The sequence below is a fragment of the Pelodiscus sinensis genome, chromosome 3 (assembly GCF_049634645.1).
Source record: "Pelodiscus sinensis isolate JC-2024 chromosome 3, ASM4963464v1, whole genome shotgun sequence".
NCBI lineage: Eukaryota > Metazoa > Chordata > Testudines > Trionychidae > Pelodiscus > Pelodiscus sinensis.
The window spans coordinates 161,064,390-161,089,508 of record NC_134713.1 but is presented as its reverse complement, the minus strand read 5'-3'; the positions used below and the strand labels follow the sequence as shown (position 1 = coordinate 161,089,508).

Here is a 25,119-nt window from a genome sequence, read left to right as displayed (position 1 = left end):
CCTTGTTCCCCACTCCATGTGTTGTATGTCAGCATCATTCAGGTTTGGTCTAGGAGGCCAAATATGAGTTGCGGTGTGACCCTACACCTCAGGTCACAACATCACTCAATTGGGCAGGGACAAGCTGTCCTTTTGCCACACATCCCTCCCCTAGGCCATTCTGTGATTAGGCCATGAACTACCTTTTGTTTCTCTGGTCTGCATTGCAAAGTCATACCAGCAAAACTTTACATTCTTTGAGAGACATCCTTGGGGTGCTCCAATGCAAGTGTTGGTGCGTCCCAGCACCACAGACCGGATTCTTCTTAGCAGTGCATTGGGAGGCGGCAGGCAAGGCGCGTGGGCACTGCTCAGCAGTACTGCGCACGTGCGGCCACCCACCCCTCAGTTCCTTCATACCGTCTCCGGCTCAAGAAGGACTTCTGCAGTGCTCTTCATTCCTCAGTAGTTATAGTAGATAAATAGATTAGTTTAACTTCCAAATTCTTCTCCCTAGTTCACTTACAGCTACCCACCCAGGATGATAGGCTCACCTGGTTTTAAACACTGCTCAGCCTGCATTGAGGCAATGCCAGTCTCAGACTGCCACACCAAGTGTGTTAAATGTCTCCTATGTTCAAGGGGACTGCGCACACTGTGCTAAACTTAAGGCACGTACTCAGACAGAAACCTCCATTTAAAGATGCTTGAAAAGGGACACCATTCCTCCGACCCAGGCACCAAGGGGTCTCCCAAAACTAAAGAGGACAAAGTTTAAAAAAAATCCCGACGTGCCTCCTCTCTACCAAAGGATGTTCAGTCACCTAAACAGTGTTCAACTGAGAAGCAAGTGAGAGAGGCTGAGAAACCGCTGCCTCAGCACGTATGATACCCCAGGTACTTCTGGTGCTGACTGGGCTCTCACACGGCACTCATATGGAGGCTACAGGCCTTTCATTGCCTGCTTCACCGAGTATGGGGACGATCCACTCAGCGCTTGAGATCATTGCACCAAGAGCGCTCACCACAGCACTGCAGCAGCTGACAGCGCAGCCTATCGACATCGTCCTGCCATTCTGGTGGCAACTACTCCAGCTGTGATCTCTATGCCAGAAATACAGCAAGCATCAGCACTGAACACGGCACCAATAGCCTCAATGTCGTTCACTCCTGTACCTAGCTTCTTACACCAGAGAGACTTTGAGGGCTCATCAACTTTTAATTCTCCATTCCTAGTTACAGACAAATTATCCTACTCAGCACCATTCAAATACATGTCATTACCTACTTTGTTATCCAGTGGTGATGATGATGAACCAGGGTTTTTCTCACTCCTGCTGTCACATTGCACAGAGACATCAGGACATTTGTCCCATGCCAATATTGCCCACCACCCTACCAATGTGGGCATTCCCCCCTGAACTCCATATCCATGGATATTACCACCACACATGCCTTACCCACCACAATGACAGTATTGGAACCCATGGCCTCAAAATCATAAAAAGAAATAATCAAAGAGGAAACATACTATAAATGCACTTTCTACCCCACTCCAATCTCCCATGATGCAGAGGGAACAAAATGAAATTGATAAACCGCAGCTTCATGACTTAGGTCCAGACACATCATTAGACACAAATTCATAGTATATGATGGACAAAGTTCTCATGCCACCAACCCTGGCAATGACAGAGGACTTCACCCCCTTTCAAGAACTTTTCAAAAGTCACATCTGATCTCAACATTGCAATGGAGGAAGTGCAGGACACACATGAGCTTACCGACATTCTTCAGGCTACACCTTCCTCCAGAATTGTTTTGCCTATCAACTCAGCCATTATGGAACCTGCCAGAATTGTCTGGCAAACCCCTGCCTCAATTCCTCCAACTTATAAAAAGGCAGATTGGAAATACTATGCTCCCCCAGAGGAGTCTGAGTTCCTGTTCACACATAGACCGCCAAACTCCTTGTTCGTTGACGATGCTCATCAAAGAAATAAACAACAGCAACACCATTCCACACCATCAGACAGAGACAATAAAAGAGTTGACATGTTTGGTAAAAGGGTTTCCACCTCAGCTGCATTACAGCTAAGAGTAGCCAACTATGCGGCACTCCTCAGCAAATAGGATTTTAACAACTGTACAAGTTTAATAACTTTATTGATGATATACCAGAGGCAAAGAAGCCCCAGTTTAAAGCGATCATTGTGGAAGGACACACAATATCCAGGACAGCCCTGCAAGCTGCCATAGAGGCGGTAGACACGGCCACAAGGGCAACAGCTACTGCAGTTGTTATAAGAGGAGCCTCATCCCTCGAGAAATCCTGTCATCCATTGAAGATCTACTGTTTGAGGGCGAGAAGCTCTTTTAATCTAAAACCAATGAGGTCCTCGACTCCATGAAAGACTCTTGGGCCATGCTTTGCTCCCTTGGCATTCAAACACATGCAACAAGGCAGAGGCAATATAGATTCCAACCATACTAGAGACCGAGATATCTACCCTTCACATATAAATGCCAAAGAACACCCACCATACTGACAATGCGGCCAATGAAGACAACAGCATAGACAGCACCAATCATCCGCCCTAGCCTGATAAGCAAATTTGAGACATCTGTCAAGAGACCAAAAATCATCTTGCCCTCCCAAGCATTAGGAAACCATTCATCTCCCAACTTTTGCCATTCTGTGACAAATGGCACCACGTAATATCTGACAAATGGGTGCCAGAAACAATTTCATCCGGTTACACCATTCCATTTCTATCCATTCCCCCCTCCAACTCCATCCCTCTTCAGGGACCCCTCTTATGAAATCAAATTACAACAAGAAGTAGATCACCTTCTACAACTGGATGCTATAGAACCCAGAATACTGGAGAACCGGGTTTTATTCTCATTCCTTCCTCACTCAAAAAAAACCCCTGGATGTTGGTGTCCAATCTTAGACCTGAGAGCCCTGAACAAATTCATAAAAAGGCAAAAGTTCAAAATGGTATTTTATCCACCATTATTCCCTCTCTGGAGTTGGGCAATTGTTTTTTGTCTCTCACTTTACAGGACACATATTGTCATGTGCCTATTCGTCCTGCTCATAGAAGGTTTCTCCATTTCACTCCAGGTACATAGCACTACCAATACACGGTCCTACCCTTCAGACTTTCTACAGTGCCAAGGGTATTTTCCAAGATGCTAGCGGTGGTTACAGCCCACCTCAGAAAACAGGATGTCACAATATAGCCGTACCTCAACGACTGCCTTATCAGGGCAAGAACTCGAGAGGACTCCTTATCGTTGCATCTACCTGGTACGACAGGGCTTCCAATAGATGGGACTGCTGATCAACAAAAAGAAATCATTACTGATGCCAACTCAGTCAATACAATTTATCAGGGTGCAAGTCAGCTCTGCCTCAGCCATAGCTTCTCTACTTCTCAACAGATTCCTAAAGATCCACGAGTTAGTCCAAGTGCTGCACATAATGCCATGGGTCACAGTTCATGACTGTCCACAGTTGCTGGGACACATGGTGTCCTGCAACCCTATGGTTCCAAACGCATGCCTATTCTCATGAGGTGCCTTCAGGGATGGCTCAGATCAAACTACAAGCCCAACCTACACTCTCTAACCAAAACACTGTCAACTCCCAGCACAGTAAAAAGTGCAATACTATGGTGGATGAAACAAGACAATTTATGCCAGGGCATACCCTTTCAAACCCTGGAACCTACAGTGGTCATCACCATGGATACCTCCCTCATGAACCACGCAGCACACTATGGACTCTGGCAGAGAGGGCGCTACACATTAATGTCCTCAAGCCCAGGGCTGTTCATCTTGCATGCCAACACTTTCTACCTCATATCACCAGAAGGTACATCAGAATATATATTGACAGTACGACTTCTATGTTTTACATAGACAAGGTGGGGCATGTTCCCACGCCCTGTGCACAGATGCTGTAGCACTATGGAACTGGTGATTTATTCATGGTATCTCCATAAGCACATGCCACCTCCTCAGTGTCCTAAACATGACAACTGACACTCTCAGCAGGGCCCTGCCATGAGATCACAAGTGACAGATCGACCCGTCAGTTCTTGTAATGATATTTGCACAATGAGGTATCCCCATATAGACATACTTGCCACCAGAGCAAACAAAAAGTGCCCACTTTATTGCTCCAGGTCGAGCATTGGAAAGGACTCACTTGGGGATGCTCTTATCCTCAAGTGGGATCACCTACTCTATGCATTCTTTCCCTTTCCTCTCCTCAACAGAATACTCATCAAAATATGGAGGAACAGAGTGAGGGTCATCCTCATAGCCCCCTGTTAGCTTTGACAGCCACAGTTTTCTTTCCTGAACAGAATGGCTCTACATCATCCAAACACTCCCATGGAATCTGAGCGTTTTATTCCAACCAGGAACCGAAGCCCCACATCCACAGTTTCCATGGTTCACCTCAAGGGATGGTACATCATTGGTTTATGGGCATAGAACTACAATGTTCAGACCAGGTACAGGAGGTGCTCCTCTGCAGCAGGGCCCCCACAATGAGAAAGACATATAGTAACAAATGGTCTCGTTTCATACATTGGGCTTCCTCCCATAACATACCGTCAGAGACAGCCCCTCTATCTGCAATACTTATTGTGCCTTAAGCAATCCCATCTTTCCATCAGCTCAATTAAAATACACCTTGCAGCCATAACAATGTTCCGCGTGACCATTGATGACACCATGGTCTTTGCACATCCCACAATTAAATGCTTCCTAAAAGGCCTACAGGCATTATATCCCAACATTGCTGCCCCACACCCACTGTGGGACCTACATCTGGTACTAATGATCTTTTTTAAGGACAAAGTCTCTCTACGGACACATCCAACATTTCTACGCAAAGTACGCTCTGTGTTCCACATTAATCAAACAATACACTTACCTTTATTCTTTGCCAAATCTCACGCCAACTCCTTTGAGACACAAATGCACATGCTCGACATCCGCAGAGCAGTCTTCTACCTCCACAGAATGAGACCCTTTAGGTCCGTGGTCACCAACCCATCGATCGTGATCGACTGGTCGATTGGAAGGGCCCAACTAGTCTATCGCGAGGCGTTCAGGGCCCCCCACAATTCCCCCGCCCTGCAAGAAGCCCCACTACGTACCTCCAAAAATGGAGGTAGTGCCGGCTTCCCACAGGGTGGAGGGAAGTCCGGCAACTGCGCGCCACTTCCAGGGTTTCCAGAAGTGCGCTGCCTGCTCCCCTCCTCCAGGTCTGTGGCGCACCGCAAGGAGATAAGAGTCCCGGAGGAAGGCGCGTGCTGGGGATTCTGGAGGGGGGGGAGGGGAGACGTGCACCAGGGCTCCCCTCCTCTGCGGGGGAGGAGGTAGGAGTCCCTAGGGCAAGCGCGTGCCAGGGAAGGAGGGAGGAGTCCCGGGGGAAACACGTGCCGGGGCTTTCCCCCTTTGCGGGGAAGGGGGGAGGAACCCTAGGAAAAGGCTCTTGCTGGAGCTTTCCTCCTCTGGGGGAGGAGGGGGGGGAGGCGCATGCCAAGGATTCCCTGCCCCAGCCAACATCCTGCCCCCTGTTCCCACTGGCACTCTGTTCCCACTGGCATCCTGGCCTCTGCCCCCGCCAGCATCCTGTCCCTTGCCTACACTGACACCCTGTCTTCTGCCCCAGCACCCACTAGCACCCTTCCTCAGTACCATGTCCCCTGCTCCCACCAGCACAGTTGGGGCCACATTAGTGAGGCTTTGGAGGAGTTGGGGTTTTTTGCATCTCACTTGTGTGGCCCCAACTGACTTTTCAGTGACCCCTGACTCAAAACAGGTTCTCTCAAATATAAACATGGCCATGATTTTGAGCCCCCTGATTAAGTTAATATTCATTAGTAAACTTTTGAAAGAACAACAACAACATTTTGTTCAGGGTTACTAATATTTCAGAGTAATGAACAACCTCCATTCCTATGGTGTTTGTTACTCTGAGGTTCTACTGTACTACTAAAAGGAATATAAAATCAAATGTCAAAAAGAATGTATTGACCACCAATCTAATCAAAAATCAAAGATTTGCATATTACATTAACTCTGTCCCAGACATCAGTGTTATTGACCTTTGAGAAGGTAAACAAAAGAGGCTCACAAATTCATGGCATAATTTTTCAGGCAACTGTTAACGAGGGTTTGACGTTTAGTTAGCAATATTGAACATATACCGAGTGTATACATTAAATTACATGACAGCACAAAAACAAGAAAAACTCAAATGTGTTTGTGTTGTTTTTGTAGCTTCTTTTATATTTAGAAATGATCAAAGTACTATAACTATTTATAAACTTTAATTAAGTCCTGTGATCCATTCTTGATGTGCAAATCATGTTTTCTTTTTTATTTTGGAATAAGCACAGCATAAAAAGTTAGGGGAATCATGAGACCCTTTACTCAGGGTTTACTTCATCAGCAACACTGTAAAAGTTTTGCCAGAGTAAAGATGGGAGCTTTACCAAATTAGGGAGTTCCAACTCACATTTGGTAATTAGACTCACGTTTGGTAATTTTAGTCTTGAGTGTTATAAGCATCATTCTGTTTTCCCCTACTCATGTGCACCTCTGGTCTGATCAGTTGTTGTGTTCTTAAATTATTTTTTTTAAAGACAAAGTAAAAAATACAAATAATTAAATTAATGTGAATCTGGAATTGAACCAGGAAGCTTTACTTTTCTGAACCAATTAAGAGTGAAGCATTTCTATTCCTGGGAAAGAAGAGGTAAATGGCACTTCCTTTGATACCCCTTTTATTTTAAAACCAAGATTAGCTCGACAGCAAGATTTGTACCTTCATAAGTAAATATTACTATTTAATCATATGACTTGTGGAAGCTTGTTAAGTGATGTGTGACTCACCTAGATGAAGTTATTTTTAGATATGTAATTTGTACTGTTTAGAATGGCAGGAAAAAAAACTGGTAAAGAGTTAAATCCCTCATTATGGTTTACAAAGCTCATGAAACAGCACCCATGCAAAAGATGACTAAGCAAGGGGTCTATTGCCACTTTCAGGAATTTACAGACATGAGTCATCCACTTATTGTCTGCAGATACACCACCAAGGTACCTGTGAGTCAGCTCTGATTTGGAAATAGCACTTGCATTCAACATGAATACTTTTTTGTGGTTCTTAAGTATCTAAATACTGTGGCTAAATAATATGCCAAGCCAAAGCTTGCTTTTGTAATCTTCACAATTCAGATGCTCACTTGAGAAAGTGTGATTTATTTTACACTGTGATGCATTCTACACAGTAAAATATGAATATGGTCTGATTGGTATATTTTCACCAACACTTAACTCTAGTCCCTTGTATACTATACAGAAGCAGATTTTTTCTGTTCTGTAATTCACAGTTATCTAATTTGTATAACAAGTAAAGGGCAAAATATTCTGTCACACCTTTGCCACCTCCACAAAAATAACAGGTGTGTTCAGGCGTATTCACCCTTTATTTTCAAAACCTCTTGTAAATATTAACCTATAACATGTTCGCTTATTTTAGGTGCTCTAAAAAATGTGAGAACAAATTCAAACTTGACATTAGAAACTACTAGTTTATGAACTCCAGTGGACTTGTGGCCTTTCATGTCTACTTAAATAATATTATGCTGGCTATCTTGAGATGTGTATAGCATATTAAAGTTCAGGTCCATTTCCTGTTTACTTGAACTACAGGTGTTTCTGTGCTCCATAATTAGGGTCACATTTTTGCTTAATGTGGCTCAGCTCACATCTTTCATTAGAGAAACACCTGGGCTATGTCTACACTGGCGGGTTGTTGCACCATTAGTATGCAAATGAGGCTAAGCGTGGAATATCGCCGAGCCTCATTTGCATATCTAATGAGCTGCCATTTTTGCAGAAAAGGCTCTTGTGCTAGAAGGAGCAATCTACACTGCCCCTTCTTGCGCAAGAAAAACCCTCTTGCGCAGTGCCGCTACGCTGATTATTTTCAGGAATAACGGCATTGCGCAAGAAGAGGCAGTGTAGACAGCTCCTTCTAGTGCAAGAGCCTCTTCTGCAAAAATGGCATCTCATTAGATATGCAAATGAGGCTCGGCGATATTCCACGCTTAGCCTCATTTGCATACTTTTGGCGCAACAACCCGCCAGTGTAGACGTAGCCCTGGTTTAGAAAATGGCAGCTTTGGTTATCCTCTGTGTTCCCAAGTGGACAATGGCTTTAGAAATCAAAGGCAGACACCATAGCTTTTCAGCATTTTGCATGAAGTTCAATATGCTTCTGCTCTTGACTAGGAAGGGTCAGTACCTATTTTGATTATTTGGTTCATCAATTTGCATCATATTTAACTCCTGAAAACTCCTGTGTATATTTTGCTTAAGCAAAGGAGGAAGCATTTTCTTTCTTTCTTTCTTCTCTTGCTGTACCTTTTGTTGAAAAAAATACTTTGAAAAATGAAAGGCTAATCACAGAAAATGAGAGCTTCTCTGACAGCAATGTCTTTATTGTGCTTTTAGACAGTAGATCTACTGCTAGATACTTTCTCTTAAAAACAAAGCTTTTGTTTTAGTTAATGGGAGGAAAAATGCTGTTACTGCCTCCTTCACATAGAGAGAAGTTTTCAGAATTAAGTTAATGGAGACCTGACATTCTCTAGTAAAAAGATAAATGAAGTAAATGAAGATAATAAGGTTTAATTTCTTTACTGGAGTTTGCTATTCTTTATTCATACTTATAAGCAAGTTTCATACTATTTGCACAGTTATTTGAAGGAGGGTGTTCCTCAAAGAACTGATTGTAGAGAGAGCAGATAGAGGCTGTACTAACAAATGGAGTTTAAACAGACAACACTAAACAAAGTAAACTTCCAGCTTCAAAACTGAGAACCAGTCACATGGGTTTTCATTGCTCTACACAGAGCAGCTCTTTTAATTCTTTGGTATAAGAGGAATGTCTGTGAGTAGGAGGAGGAACAAGTAGTTTGCTTACTGATAAGTGGCTTATTGTATGGCAGTTCTTTTTCAGGGATATCAGTCATTAGCCATGCTACCAAAGAAGACTTTGACAAAGTATTTAATCTTTGAATGTAACTTTTATTTTTCTTTAGTGTAGTACTTAATGTTCTTCCTCAAAATTGATCAGACTAATTCACACCATCATGTTACCTCTTAAAACTATCAAGCAAACTTTTGTGTGCACTGAGTCCTCCAGTTATTCAGAGCCTTATCACAACATAAAACTCAGACACTGGTTCACTGAACTGTCCAGACATCAGTACCTTAACTGATCTGCTTTAGCCTGAGACCACAGTTGGAATATTGCATTAAGTTTTTATGTACTTTATTACCATACATATATGGAAGGCATGACTGGCGCTTGGTGCTCAGTATTTAAACCAAAGAAGAGGTAAAAGGAGCATGAATAGGAAAACAATAATTTGAAATAGGAAAATTTAAGCTAAATATCAAAACACATTTCTGAGATTGCTATATCTTACGCCCTGGAATAGGCATTCAAAGGAAGTGGTGGAAGCATCATATCTTGATAACAACAGATTACACACAATACTAGCAAATGTATTGGAGAGAGGAGAACAATCCTGCTCTGGCATAGAACTGTGTAGCTGATTTAACAGGGCTTTTCCATTTTAGTTGCTATGATTCCCAGCAATTTTACACTCAATGGGTGCATCTAGACTAGCAAGATTTTGCGCAAAAGCAGCCACTTTTTAAACAAAAACTTGCCAGATGTCTACACTGGCCGCTTGAATTTGCGCAAGAGCACTGACTTTCTAATGTAAGAATTCAGTGCTTCTTGCGCAAATACTTTGACCCTCCCACTCAGGGATAAGCCCTCTTGCGCAAGAATACTTGCACAAGAGGGCCAGTGTAGACAGGCACCTTAATTTTTTGCTCAAGAAAGCCCGATGGCTAAAATGGCCATTGGAGCTTTCTTGCGCAAAAGCGCGTCTATACTAGGCACGGATGCTTTTGCACAAAAGCATCCGTGCCAATCTACACGCTCTTTTGTGGAAATACTTTTAACGGAAAAACTTTTTCGTTAAAAGTATTTCCGGAAGATCATGCCAGTCTAGACACAGCCAATGAGCGTCCTCTATTTTGATACTACCTCTGACTTAATCAGTCAGAAACTTTGATGTCTCATTGCGTATACAGTCAAGTCACAAATGAAGATTTCTGGGGTTCCAAATTCACATAAATGATCTGCAGTCTTGCAAAACTAAACTGGTGAGCTGACTAAAGAATTTGTTCTTTTGTCTCTTAGGGTTGGTGTGGGATGAATAGTTTTGAAATATTAAATGGAATAATGTGGGGTGCTTTGACAGCCAGATCCTGTACGACTAAAAATAATGCATGTTTTGCCATTGATTTCAGTGGATGCAGACTCAGGCCTTAAAAGTGAATACAGAAGTTGATGTATGAGTAAAGAAAGGTCTTAAAACAAAGTAAAGAGATTTTTGAAGTCTACCATGTATAAAAGAAGACCCATGAAAATGTTATACGCTAAGAATATGTTTGGCAATTAAAAGGTTAAGTTTTACAAACTGAAGAGCCTCTGGAATACTCTCTGTTGGAGACTGGTTTGTTGATCTAACAGGCCTGACTAATCTTGAGATGGCCTCCTTCCTTTTGTGGTGATAAGCAAGGGGAGTTAAAAGAGATAAGATCTAATTGTGGGGATGTTTAAGAGCAAACCATTTCTGATACCAATGTCTTTGTAGTTTTGTTTGCTACCATGGCTAACTACAAGTTGGGATTCCTTTGTTCTGTTCTAGATTCTGCAAGGAACTCCCAATGTGACCGTGGTCAAATAATTTAACCTTTCTGGGCCTCCCTTTTTACATCTGTAAAATGGGGATAGTAATACTTGCATCTCCCAGACATGATGCAAGGATTAATTCTGGCTGATAAAGTCCTTTCAACTCATTATATGAAAGGTTCTAGTACAATACTGCTCTTTTTCACAAAATAGAATGAGTGTAACATTCCTGAAAATAAAAACTGAGCTGGAAAAACAAAGACTTTAATGCATTATGCTCCACTGCATTAGAAAGAGAAAAAACAAGAGAGTGAGATTGAATTGATGGAAATACTGTGATTAACCCGTAAATGACCATAAAATCATGTGTCCATTCTATTCATTTGAAAGATGAAAGTAAGAAAAGGTATCTCTTTTCCTATCTTTGCAGTTGATCTACCCCTGTACTTTCCTCGAGACCAGCCAACTCTAACATTTCAGTCAGTCTATCACTTCACTAACAGTGGACAGCTATATTCTCAGGCCCAGAAAAACTACCCGTACAGCCCACGCTGGGATGGCAATGAGATGGCCAAGAGAGCAAAGTAAGTTAAATTCTTATTTAGTACCAAAAGTTTCATTTGTTAGATGGCCATGTTTTGTTAAGTACTAGAGCATTGATTTAGTTGTATGCATTGGACATTCTGCTAATGTGAAACTGTTTCTGTCTAGTGTTTTTCTTGGTTCTATTTGTGTCATAACCAAATGCAGTCTTAATAGTCACAAATTGGAGTGGAACTTACATGTTTCTATTTTATTAATAATCAATTATTATGATATTGTCTAAGGACCAACCAGTGGGGTCTCTTTGTGCTGGGAGACCCAGCCAAGAGTATGCGGGGACCAACGCAGGCGGGGACAGGCAGGCTCCAGGCAGCACGGGGCCATGAATAGGGTAGCCAGGTGTCTGGTATTCACCCAAACAGTCCAGTATTTTCGCCTCCTGTCCAGTAAAAAAAATTCAGAAAATACCGGACACCTAAGATGTCTGGTATTTTCTGATTTTTTTCCCCCAGCCAGAAGGCTAAAATGCCGGGCACCTGGCAACCCTACAAACACTCAGCGCCTGGCCTCCCCTCTGTCAGCACCCCCCCCCAACCCCCAACACCCCCAGAGCCCATGTTTACCTGGCTCCACAAGGCTGCCGGCAAAAAGACCACAGGGAAGCAATGAATCCCCTGGGTCTTAGTGCTCAACTACTCCCCTGTTCCTATCCCTGCACTCACTCTTAAAGGGGACATGCTGCTTTAATGCTTTTTTTTTCAACAACTTGGTCTCCCCCCCCCTTTTCTTCAACAGAATTCTTTCCTGGTGTTGTTTTTTGGGGGGGGGGGGGCAGGTGTTCGGTATTTTTGTTTCAACCATCTGGCAACGCTAGCCGTGAAGGTGCGAGGGTCCAAGGCAACAGCCTTGCTTGCCTTGCCCTGAGGCTGGGCCTGGTGCCGGGCAGCAGGTGGTCTCACCCCAAAAGACCTTACAGTCTAAATAATAAGACAGAGACAGGGCTTGAGGAACAGGGTGTAACGTACAAGCAGCGTCAGCAGTTTGATGGCAGGAATTGTTATGTTCATTGTGTAATTTTGTTTAGGTGAGCTTAGTTAGGAGGGAGTAAACTAAATAGAAAGAAAGGTGAAGAGGAGAGAACATTGAAAGGAAGATGGCATGCGAGGCAGAGCTTGAGAAAGGGGATAAAAAGCAGGTGTGGACTGCAGCTGAAGTGAAGCAACATTGAAAAATGGGGAAGAGAACCGTTGCAACAGCCAATCAACACTGGGTAGAGAAAATTCTGTCACATTGGTGGAAATCTCTCTCTATCTCCCTGCTTTGGCTGCTTTGTTAGCTGCTCCTATCAGCTAAAGCCTTTGCACTCCTTCCCCATGGCAAATTGAAGGAGAGATACTACATGGATCCCTGTTTCCCCAGAGTGCAGGAGAGTCTCACCTGCACCGTTCTGGGTCTGGAGGTTACTGAGGGGAGCAGTGGCCTCATTTTACCCTCTTCCCCTGTGTAGCAATGAGTTGCTTTACACCTACCCCAACGATTTGGAATTTCTGAATGTGCAATTTATAAACTCAAGCATAACTAAGACTAACGTAGACATTTATATCTCAGTAGATAGTAAGTACAGAGTTAATATTTCCTTAACTACTATTTTACTTTACTGAAGCACCAAAGTGCTCAAGGCCGGACCGGGCCATTCCGGCGCCCTGGGCAGACAGTTTAATTGCGCCCCGGGTTGGGGGAGGGTACATGCACATGCGCCAGTGAGCGCAGGAGGACGTGCAGAGCTGGCAGCAGCAGGATTCACGTGCCCAGCCCGGCTACTGGCCACGCAGGGCCCCACAGCTGCGGGGGAAAGGGCGCTGCTGGCCGGCACTGTGGGGGTTAACGCAGCCCCCGCCCTGGGTGGCCACTGCAGGGTGGCCACTGGGTAGGGTTGCCAGGTTTAAGGTATTGTACCGGACAGTCTGGTATTTGCGCACTCTGTCTGGTAAAAAAAAAAAATCAGAAAATACCGGACAAGTTCAATGTCCGGTAGTTTCTGATTTTTCTGGCTGTGCACCGGATGGAAGCCTGGCGTGGACAGGGGAGCAGCTGGGAGTCCCAGCTGTGAAGCGGGGCCGCGAATGCTGCCGGTGCCCTCAATTAGTTGAGTATGAGGAGAAGGGAAAGCCTCCTCCTTGCTCGTGCGTCTCCGGGAGCCTGCGCAGGACAGGCAGCAAGTGCCCAGGTCAGTCCCACTCCCCGCCGTCTAATTTGCTCACCCGCCCCCTTCCCAGCCAGCCAGTTCTCCCTCACTTCTCCTCCTGATCTTCCCCGGCCAGTCTCCCTGCACCGCCCCCCAGCTCTGCTTCCCGCCGGCCCATTCCTCTTCCTTGTCTCACCCAGCCAACGCTGCTGCACCTCTCCCCGCCCCCGCCAGCTGTGCTTCCCGCTCCACCTTCCTCCTGGCCCCCCCTTCCTCCCAGCCAGCGCTGCTGCACCCCCGCCAGCTCTGCTTTCCACTCCCCCTTCCTCGCGACACCCCCTCCTTTTTTTTCCTTCAACAAAATTTTTTCCCGTTTTTTTTTTGGGGGGGGGGGGCAGTGTTCGGTATTTTTCTTTCAGCCATCTGGCAACCCTACTGCTGGGAGCTGCTGCAGCCCAGGAGCCGGGTGCACGGCACCTGATGGCAGCTGTAAGGGGCGCAGTGCGCCCCTTACAGCTGCCATCAGGTCCCCCCGAAGGTTGGCATTCCAGGCAGCTGCCCAGCTAGCCCATGCCTTAATCCGGCCCTGAAACAACTATAACTAAAACAATACAGAATTAATACAAAGGTTTAGAAAACATGTAAATCAGAATATAATGTTTAAAATAAGACTTAAAAGTGAGGTAATAAATATACAGCACAAATTTCATCTACATGGAACTATATGGTAAAGACCTTGTACTTAGATTTGCAGATTGTAGAAATTTTGAAACAGCAGTTACTCAGGCTGCGTGTAGCCTACATCCCTCTTTCGACAGAGGGAAGTAAATTAGACACTTCGAAATTGCAAATGAAGCGGGGATTTAAATATCCCGTGTTTCATTTGCATAATTGTGTAATGGTGCTCTTTTGAAAAAGCGCCATTTCGAAAGTAAAACCGTGGTCTAGATGTGGTTCTGTCAAAAACTGCAGGCTTTTTTGAAAGATCCTGTATTTTCATGGAATACAGGATCTTTCGAAAAAGCCCGCTGTTTTCAACAGAACCGCGTCTAGACTGCGGTTTTACTTTTGAAATGGTGCTTTTTCGAAACAGAGTCATTACAAGATTATGCAAATGAAATGCAGGATATTTAAATCTCTGCTCATTTGCAATTTTGAAGTGTCTAATTTACATCCCTCTGTTGAAAGAGGGATGTAGTCTAGACACAGCCTCAGAGTACAGGTTGAACCTCTATAATCCAGACTTCTCTCATTCGGTAATATCCATAGCCTGGCATACTTGTGGGTGCTCTTGGGCTGGAGCACTCACAGGGAAAAGCCAAGGGCCCCACGCTGAGCAACTCCTCCACTACCCAAATAGCTCATTTCTGAGCAGAGCCCCGCAACTGGTGAAGGAAGAGGAGCTAGCATGGATCTCTTCTGGTCCGGCAAATTACCTGGTTTGGGACTAGTTAGGTTCCAAGGGTGTTAGACCTGGAAGATACAACCTGTATGAGTTGGTATACAGCACATTTAGAAATCAGATATATAAATAGAATGTCATAGCAGAATGAAAGGGTTTGAATACCAGAATCAAAAGATGAAAATGAATTAGCAAAAGGCACCTAAACAAGGAACTCAAAGGAAAATAGCCCAGCTGCAAAAATCAGGTGAATGATGCACATGGTTATATAGTTTGTAACTTGGGAAGAATAGACATAAACAGTGAATAACAGAAGCAAGTTTCATAATGCCCTAAATAATATGGAGAATATCAAATAATAACATTTGGGATTCCAGGTGTCATGTTACATTAGATATGTGGTTTTGTTTATAATAATTGACTCTTTAAGAGAACTGTCTCCTGTTAAACATATTTTCTTTTTGTTGAGTTAGTTTGTTAGGGTGGAATGGACAAGCTATGCAAGTGTCAGAATATTATATATGATTTATTTGAAAAAATGAAAAATATAACTTGGATGCATCATTGTGAGTTATTTCATTGCTGTTCTGTACAATATATTCATGTTATGTGAAGAGATGTTCACAAACCACACACCCAGTCTGATCTGCAGTATTTATATATAAATCAGCACGCGCAAGTTGAACCTTCATGCCCAATCTGCAGTCGTGAAATGAAGTGATACTCTTTAAAAAACCAGTCCTTTAAAAAGCACTGCCTGCATATTTTTTGTTTGTGATTTAAATCTGGACTGATCAGCAGAGGCTTCAGAACTTTCAGATGCAGAAAGTCACATTTCTGGACTTTCTTTACCTTTGTATGTTGTGTGCTGAGTTTTCCTTCGCCTTCTATTGCTGAAGCAGCAAATGAGAGCTGTTTTGACAGCAGAAAAATGAGTAGCATTCACACTGGAAGCTTGCATTCCTAAATTGCTATCAGTTGGTGTTGGGAAGTTTTCAGTGAGGACAGTCCATCAACCAGGTGTGCAGCCTAATACCTGTCTCTTGCACAGGATTGTGACTGTGGACAACATGCAGGAAATCATAGACTTATTCAATGCAATGGACTTCCCACCCTGATGTGGAGTGATGAAGAAAGACATATCAATTCTGGGCTGCCTACTCCCCGTCAGTCTAAGAACTTAATCAGAAAGTGCTATTTTTGAAGGTTATACGGTCATTAGTGGATCACCATGAAGGTTTCACTGACATTAACAATGGTTAGTCAGAGAGAGTGCACAATGCTTGGATTTTTAGGCATACAGAGGGTGTTTGAAGAGCTGCATTGCCAGGGATGTTTTTTCTGGACCAAACATCCACATTGGTAAGGTTTCAATGCCACTTGTGATTCTCTGGGGCCAACCTGCTAGTTGTTTCTCTCCTTCATGAAGTCAGACACTGGGGACCTAGACATTAACAAGGAAAGATTTTGTACTATCAGCTAAGTAGGTTCAGGATGACTGTTGAATGTGTGTTTGGTAGACTGAAAAGACTCTGAACATGTCTCCTGACATTTTTTTGAAAGAATGTGATTGCAGTGTGGGTGTAAGTGAAGTTTTTTCCAAAAAACAGTTGTTTTTCCGATAAAACACTGCCATGTAGACATACCCTGAGTGAATGATGAAAAAGACTGAACCAAGATGAGCCAGGATAATAGGATAAACCTGGAATAGGATTGCTTCTCAATAAACCTTATAGAAAAGAGATAAAATGGAGAAATGTGGAGTAGTGCTCCATTTTGGCACAATTAAATCAATGTTTAAAGTTGACAACTAGAAGAAAATGTTATTGGAAACCAAACTGACATTAGCCCTTTTTTGTTATAACACAGTGAATGATAAGAGTTTATGGAGATGAAGAAAAATATACACTTGATGGAATTCCCATTTTAAAAAATGTACTACAAAAATTAAATCCCTTATTTTAAGAAATAAAAAAAATAGTTTCATAAAAATTGCACTTTATTTTTTGAAAAATATAATAATTTAAATAAAGTATTTACATTTTCCTTTTATTTTCCAAAAAAACCTTCTTAATTGAGTTATAGACCCAAGCAATGCTGGGTAAATCTGCTAGTATGTAATATTTGCAAAGTAAAGAAAGAAAACAGTCAACAAAGTGGAACAGCAAGAGGCAAGACTGCTGATTTTGGTAAAAGAACAATTAGGTAATGTCTACACTGCACAATTATTTTGGAATAAGCTATTCCAGAATAGTTATTTTGAAATAGCACGTCTACAGTAAAGGTAAGCCTTAAAATTAGTCCGAGGCAGGCTTCCCTAATATAGACGAGCTATCTCAATTTAGAGCCCCAGGAGGAATAACTTAGAATGGCCCTGGTGAGGGTCTGTTCCGAAATAGCAGAAGTAGAGTGTCTACACAGGCCTTATTTCAAAATAACTATTTTGAAATAAGCATTATTCTTCGTAAAATGAGGTTTACAGAAGTTGGAATAAGCCATCCGTTATTTTGAAATTATTTTGAAATAATGGAATTGCTGTGTAGACACTCACGTAGTTATTTTGGAATAACTGCTGTTATTCCGAAATAACTTTGCTGTGTAGACACACCCTTACAAGAGCACACCAAGATACTGTACAGCTGAGGGAGGCCTTAAAACAGATTTTGACAATGCACTGTAGTCAGACATAAAACCATTAAAAAAGAAAGTGCTGACCATTCTTGCATGAATCACACATCATTGTGCATATAGTTCTTATTTTCCATTGAGTTGAGTGAAGGGGATATAGTATGGCATCTTGACATAGGAAATATGTGGGTCAGGGCCCGGAAAGTTCATTTGTGCATGCACTGCAATGACTGCAAAAGTGCAAATCTTTGGAACTTTTGTTCCACAATGTTTTGTAGCTTCAGTGTTTGCTGTCACAGCATAGTGACTTGATGAATTTATCTGTGCGCTTCTTGGTTCTTCTGCCTTTCCTCTAAGATGCACTCTATCCACTCCCTTGTTTTCTGGGTCCTGGATTTGGATGAGAATGTGGCCTCCTTTGTCGCTTTCTTCCTCTTCCTGCACCAAGTCAGTCATTCAGCAGATTTGGAGGGATGTCTATTGAGAATATCCTAGCTGAGGCCACCAATAAGCAATAAAACAGACTGACATTGCTCAATTTAAAAGTTTAGTTGACAGGAAAAAATGAGTGGGAAAACTCCCTAGAAGTTTCCTAAACAATATTCCTAAGCAGAAGAAGTAGGACAGACTTTTCAGGGCTGTCTGCTTTAGGACAGCTCAGCATCTCCCAGCATGGTGAGCATATGGGAGCATTTTTCAAAATCTGTAGCCATGAGGGTCTGTGTCTGTCTCCTTGACAAGCTCTTTTTTTCTGTACACTGCTGGGGTCTCCACCACCTGATCTTCTATGGAGTCGACTGTCACTTTTGGGATGATGCTGAGATCTTTAGCAAATATGTCATCCAGCTCTTCATAGAAGCAGCAGGTGTATGGAGCAGCCCCAGATTTTCTGTTAGCTTATCTTGCCTTTTGTCCAGCTTCTGCTGTTACTTCTCCTTTGTCCACCATTGGTGCCCCACCCAGTTGTGGCCTAGCTGTTGCAGTGTCAAATAGATGTCTTTACTTCTGCAGTTATTCTGCAGCTGGACTTGCACTTCTGCTCACAGCCTGAGGAAATCCAAGACTTTTGTACTGACCAGGCAACAATGCAGGGCTTACTGGTTTTTTATGTGTACTAACAGCTAAAATGGGATTTCAGGAAGAGATGTATTTCTAAAACATTCTGATGTTTGAAAAGGGCCTGGAGGGCCTTCTGGTTACCGTGACCCTGGTAACAGAGTTCAGAATTGTGATCAGGATGGTCATTGTCACAGGGGCATTTTAGGACTATTGCCAGAGAACTGTTGTCCTAAAATATGTAGCTGGCATTAAAATGCATAGTAAATTATGGAGCTAACATCCTTATTTGTTTTGTACATGTGAAATAAAGCATCTTTGTGTCGTTTCCATGGGAAAGCTCTTGATATTTTCTACAGTAGGCATTCAAGTATGCACAAACTGTCTCTTTAAAGAGCATGCAGACTATGAGACTGGGATTTCATGTAGGAATATTATAAATAATGCTTGTTTGTTATCCTAGTGAGATAAATAGTAAGGAACATAAACACTGTCAAATCAAGTGTAAAAATGTAATAAGAAAAGCAAAAACAGATTTTGAGGAACAGCTAGCCAAAAACTCAAAAAGAAATAACAAAATGTTTTTTAAGTATATTAGAAGCAGGAAGCCTGCTAAAAAACCTGTGGGTCCCCTAGATGATCGAGATATAAAAGGAGCAATCAAGGATAATAAAGCCATTGCAGATAAAGTAAATGATTTTTTTGTTTCAGTCTTCACGGCTGAGGATGTTAGGGAGATTCCCAAATTTGCACCGTCCTTTGTGGGTGATGAATCTGAGGAACTGTCCCGGATTGAAGTGTCATTAGAGGAAGTTTTGGAACAAATAGAAAAACTTAATTTTAACAAATTTCCGGGACCGGATGGCATTCATCCAACGGTTCTAAAAGAACTCAAATGGGAAATTGCTGAACTATTTGTGTTTTGTAACCTATCCTTTAAATCGGCTGCCATACCTAATGACTGGAAGGTAGCCAACGTGACTCCAATATTTTAAAAGGGCTCTAGAGGCGATCCTGGCAATTACAGACCGGTAAGTCTAACTTCAGTACCGGGCAAATTAATCAAAACAATAGTAAAGAATAAAATTGTGAGGCACGTAGAAGAACATAATTTGTTGACAGAAGTCAACATAGTTTCTGTAAAGGGAAATCACGTCTTACTAATCTATTAGAGTTCTTTGAAGGGGTTAACAAACATGCAGACAAGGGGGATCCAGTAGATATAGTATACTTAGATTTTCAGAAAGCCTTTGACAACGTCCCTCACCAAAGGCTCTTGTGTAAATTACATTGCCATGGGATAAGAGGGAAGGTCCTTTCTTGGATTGAGAACTGGTTAAAAGACAGGAAACAAAGGATAGGAATAAATGGTAAATTTTCAGAATGGAGAGGGGTAACTAGTGGTGTCCCCCAAGGGTCAGTCCTGGGATCAATCCTTTTCAACTTATTCGTAAATGATCTAGAGAAAGGGGTAAGCAGTGAGGTGGTAAAGTTTGTGGATGATACCAAACTGTTTAGGATAGTTAAGACAGAAGCAGATTGTGAGGGACTCCAAAAAGATCTCACCAAACTGAGTGATTGGGCAACAAAATGGCAAATGAAATTTAACGTGGATAAGTATAAAGTAATGCACATCGGGAAAAATAACCCCAACTAAACGTATAGTATGATGGGGGATAATTTGGCTATGACAAATCAGGAAAGAGATCTTGGAGTTATCGTGGATAGTTCTCTGTACACTTCCGCACAGTGTGCAGCGGCGGTCAAAAAGGCAAATAGGATGCTAGGAATTATTAAGAAAGGGATAGAAAATAAGACACAGGATATCTTACTGCCCCTGTATAAAACTATGGTATGCCCACATCTTGAATATTATGTACAGATGTGGTCTTCTCACCTCAAAAAAGATATTTTGGCCTTGGGTTCAGAAAAGAGCAACTAAAATGATTAGGGGTTTGGAATGGGTCCCATATGAAGAGAGGTTAAAACGACTGGGACTTTTCAGTTTAGAAAAGAGGAGACTGAGGGGGGATATGGTAGAGGTATATAAAATTATGAGTGGTGTGGAGAGGGCAGATAAAGAAAAGTTATTTATTAGTTCCCAAGAAGAACTAGAGGACATCAAATGAAATTAATGTGTATCAGGTTTAAAACTAATAAAAGAAAGTTCTTCTTCACACAGCGTGTAGTCAACCTGTGGAACTCCTTGCCAGAGGAGGCTGTGAAGGCTAGGACTATAACAGAGTTTAAAGAGAAGCTAGATAATTTCATGAAGGTTAGGTCCATAAAAGGCTATTAGCCAGGGGATAGAAATGGTGTCCCTGGCCTCTGTTTGTCAGAGGCTTTAGAAGGATGACAGGAGACAAATCGCTTGATCATTGTCTTCGGTCCACTTTCTCTGGGGCACCTGGTGCTGGCCACTGTCAGCAGACAGGATACTGGGCTAGATGGACCTTTGGTCTGACCCAGTACGGCCGTTCTTATGTTCTTATGTTTATACAAATTTCATTAAGTCGTTCAACACACTCTGGCTGAGGTTCTGCTCTGACATGCATCCTGTGCAGCTTTCAACAGGGCTGCAAGGAGTGCAAATTTGTGCTGATTTTAGTCCTTTAGCCTAGTAATAGCCTAAATGAAGTATCTTTCTTGTGAACAATTGCAGAAGAGTGGAAAACTGGTATCCCAATCAATACTCTTACTCTAGGGTTTGTATGCTCTTTACAACTTGGCTAAAACAACGTGCTTTTTAAAATCTGATTCTGAATAATACTGTTGTGCCATCCACTCACTCACTGTTGTACTTGCTTAATGTGACCTTATGGTTTTACATGCCTTTGCATGTTCTGAATGGGTCCAGGCTTTAATAGGGCTTACATCCTCAACCAGAATTGTATTGAGTGATTTTTTTTTCTAATAAATTTTGGTATGAATCTCCTTACATTTGTGTTAGAAGCCATTTTTCATATAGTGACATCAGCCAATATGTCAATTCACCTGCCTTAATACCTTTATGAGAGGATAACAACAGAACTTGGCTTGTTTAGCATAGCAAAATAAAGGTGGAGAGGGATTATGATCGCTTGCTAGATATACAGGAGGAGGATAAAAACCAGGGAATGAAAAGCAGTGATGATGACATGTACCTGGTTACACAATTAACCAATAAGCCTAGGCTCATTGGTTGATCTTAATGATTTCATGTACTGCCCCCTTGCTGTCTCTGTACCAGAGGCTGCAAGTGGGAGAAGGCAGGAACTGGTACATGCGGAAAGCCAGCTTTCAAGCCAGTGTGTATTGGGTCCTGTCAAGCTGACTGCCTACCCCACCACACTGCTGTCTCTGTATCAGAGGCAGCAGCGTGGGGGGAGGAGAGAGGCAAGCAGGATCCCCACTAGCACCAGCTCCTGCCTGTCCACCTGCATATAAATGTGCAACCACTAAAAAATTACGTGGTTATACATTTTCAGAAAGACACGATTGTTAACATCCCTAATGACAAGAGCTATATAAGCTAAAGAGCAGTATTGGCACAAGAACATATGGATATAAACTGGAAATTAGTAGGAGTGAGGTTTTAGAAAAGCTTTCCACTAGTAGTTGAACAAATGTCCTAAGTAGTTGTAAGATGGAGCTTGATAAATTTATGATTGGGATTGTATGGTGGCCATAGCAGGGGATTGGATTTGGTGACCCAGGAGGTCCCTTTCAGTCATATGTCTTGTATTCCTATATTACATCAATTATTGTCTTAAACACATTTTAGATTAAATATCTACTGATAGTTTTTACTCTGTTTTTTAAAAAGCCTTCACTGGTAATCTGAAACTTTGTTTCCTTCTATGATGCTTTGGATCTCCTTGGAAAAAATTAATATTTACAATTCATGCAAAATGTTATTTATTTTGTATTTTCTATTCTTAAGAGGGCATAATTAAACATCACTATACAACATTATTGGGAAGAATTAAATCTGTATTATAGTCCTCTTCCAACTTGATAGTAAAAGGGGTTCATGCGGGAGAGGGTAGACCTTCTGAACGCAAACATTTAAATGATCTTCAGTAGATAAACAATCTACTGAGGATCTTTTAAAAATAGAATTTTTTTTTAAAGAAAATCAGCTATTTTGCATCTATATATCAGTAATCCTTTTGTGTTCTTTTTGTTTGTCTATGTTCTATTAAACTATCCAGAAATTATAATAAAGTTTTCAAATGGAGGAGAGGAAGATGATAATGAATGAAGATCATGAAAAAAACATGGGCTCTAGCTACACTGCCCTGGCACTTCATAAATAATAATAATGAAATATTGTACATATTTGCTTTACAACTCCAGAATTCCAAACCACATAGAAAATGTTTTTTCTGCTGTAGAAGAGAATCCCAAGAATTGTGAAAATTCCAAATAACCCTGACACAATCATCCTTTCTAAAATCATATGTCAGAACTTTTTATTTATTAGAACTTATGATTTGCAGTAACTAATGGTAAGTTACATTTACAAATCTGATAATCCATTATTACTTATTATGTCTTTCACAAAACGGTGCACATATAGAAATCCCCTCAAACACGCCAATTAGGGTGCATCTACACTGCAAATTACGTAGATTATTTTGAATTAATTTCAAAATAGAGCGCTATTCCAAAAAGTCTCTTAATCCTCGTGGAATAATGTTTACAGGGACGTCGGAATAGCGTGCCTGTTATTTCAAAAGCTATTTCAAAATAACGGGCGTGTGGTCAAGATGTGGAAAATGCTATTTCAGAATACCAGAAGTATCCCGAAAAAGTGCTGCTGTCTAGATGTATCCTTAAAGAATAAATGGTTTAAAAATATTCATAATCCCCAAAGAAGAAAGTCAGAGCCATGAATGCACACATCTTTCCCAACAAATCTCATTCTCTTTAGCATTGCTTATCCTTTGCTTTTGTTCTTTGCTATGTATTGGCCAGTCACTTGGAAAGAGTACCCTATATGAGGCCTCTCACTGCATAAATGGCACTCTGAGGTATATCTGCTGTGAAATACACTCTCTCTCTCTTTCTCTCTCTGTATGTATATATATACATCATACAGCTTTCAGTTTGTGTATGGTAGCTCATGCTTCTTTTGTTTTGTTTCCTAAGTTTGCTATATCTAGATATCTACTAATATGTACTTTGTACATAAGTGGGCTAAGCTGGGTCTGTCAAGTCACCCATAACTATGGTATTTTACCTGCTTACTATCCAAAGCATTATCTTTATGTTCATTAATCACTATCCAGTTGGTAATAATGATTTGCATTAACACTTAACTGAACAAGACAGGAAACAAAAAGTAAGACCCACCAAAAACCACTCTCAACCTTGGAGTCCCAAGAACCATTTTTAATAGCTCAAATTATGAAAAAAAGAAAAAGAAACAGCCCAAAACTCAGGCATTCCTTCTCTCCATTTCACCGTGGGCTGGCTGGCATGTGAGCTTTTAGAGAAAGGCCTTCCTAGGTTACATAGGGTAACGAGAATTGTTTGGTAAGCAATCTCACATGTTTAACTCTTGCTGGTCTTGGATAAAGCCTTGCATTTGAAACATTATTTTATTTTCCTAAATGGGATTTTTCCCTGAGACTCAAAGAGACAGTAAATTCTAACATAATAGCCATAGAAAAGAGTTATAATGATCTAGCTGTGTGAGGTTTGTGATAGAGTTAATTTTCAAATCATAACTTATATTCACTGACAGAGAATCATTCTGACATGAATTATACATAAAGAGAAGATACAGTAATTCCTCATTTAACACTATAGATTTGTTTTAGAAAATGATCATGTTAAGTGAAAATGTGTTATTTTTCCATTGAAAATAATGGAAAAGGTGGGAGTTGCATTTCAAGTGGTGGTGTCTGTTGGGACCAGGACATAAGATTGGGGGAGAAAGGGGACTGGATTACAACAGGAAGGGGAGGTGTTTGGCTCTGGGGAAGGGAAGGGGAGGAGAGGGAAGGGGGATTGAGTTGGGAGTATGCCCCTGTGATGGGTCTGCCGGGACCCACACTGTGTCTGGCAAGGGGAGGTTGCCAGAGAATGGCGCGGCAAGCAGCGAACCCTCCGCCGCTTTGCAGGGAGGTGGGGGAAGCCGCCGGCAACAGGCCAGCTGGGGAAATCGTGTTATTCCAGGGACGGTCGTGTAATTCAAAAAACGTTCCTTAAAAAAAATCGTGCTATTTTGAAAACGTGTTAAGCGGTCATGTTAAATGAGGAATTACTCTACGTAAATGAAGGGAGGGGGAGTAATATTTTGCTAAAGCACAAAGGATAACATTCTTCTTTGTGATACATTACACTGTGTTTGTTAATAAGGCAATCTTAATACCAAAACTATTTTTAATTGTAAGATACAGTATTGTAGGCAAAAATAGCAAATTAATAAACTAAGCATTAATGAGGAAGATGTTCTTTAATAGAATAGCATTTCATATCAAGATAATATGCTCTGTGTGTATGTACAACATTGTACTGTACAGA

The 25,119-nt window shown here is 41.8% G+C and overlaps 1 protein-coding gene across 3 annotated transcripts in view; it reads left to right on the top strand.

Annotated features, from left to right (window-relative positions):
- Positions 1 to 25,119, top strand: part of BABAM2 (BRISC and BRCA1 A complex member 2) — a 308,015-nt gene that overhangs the window by 255,753 nt on the left and 27,143 nt on the right. For all 3 annotated transcript variants that reach the window (XM_075925373.1, XM_025181003.2, XM_006115618.4), the window contains exon 11: positions 11,223 to 11,376. In XM_075925373.1, coding sequence (XP_075781488.1) covers positions 11,223 to 11,376 — 154 coding nt within the window. The remainder of the gene's footprint in view (positions 1 to 11,222; positions 11,377 to 25,119) is intronic.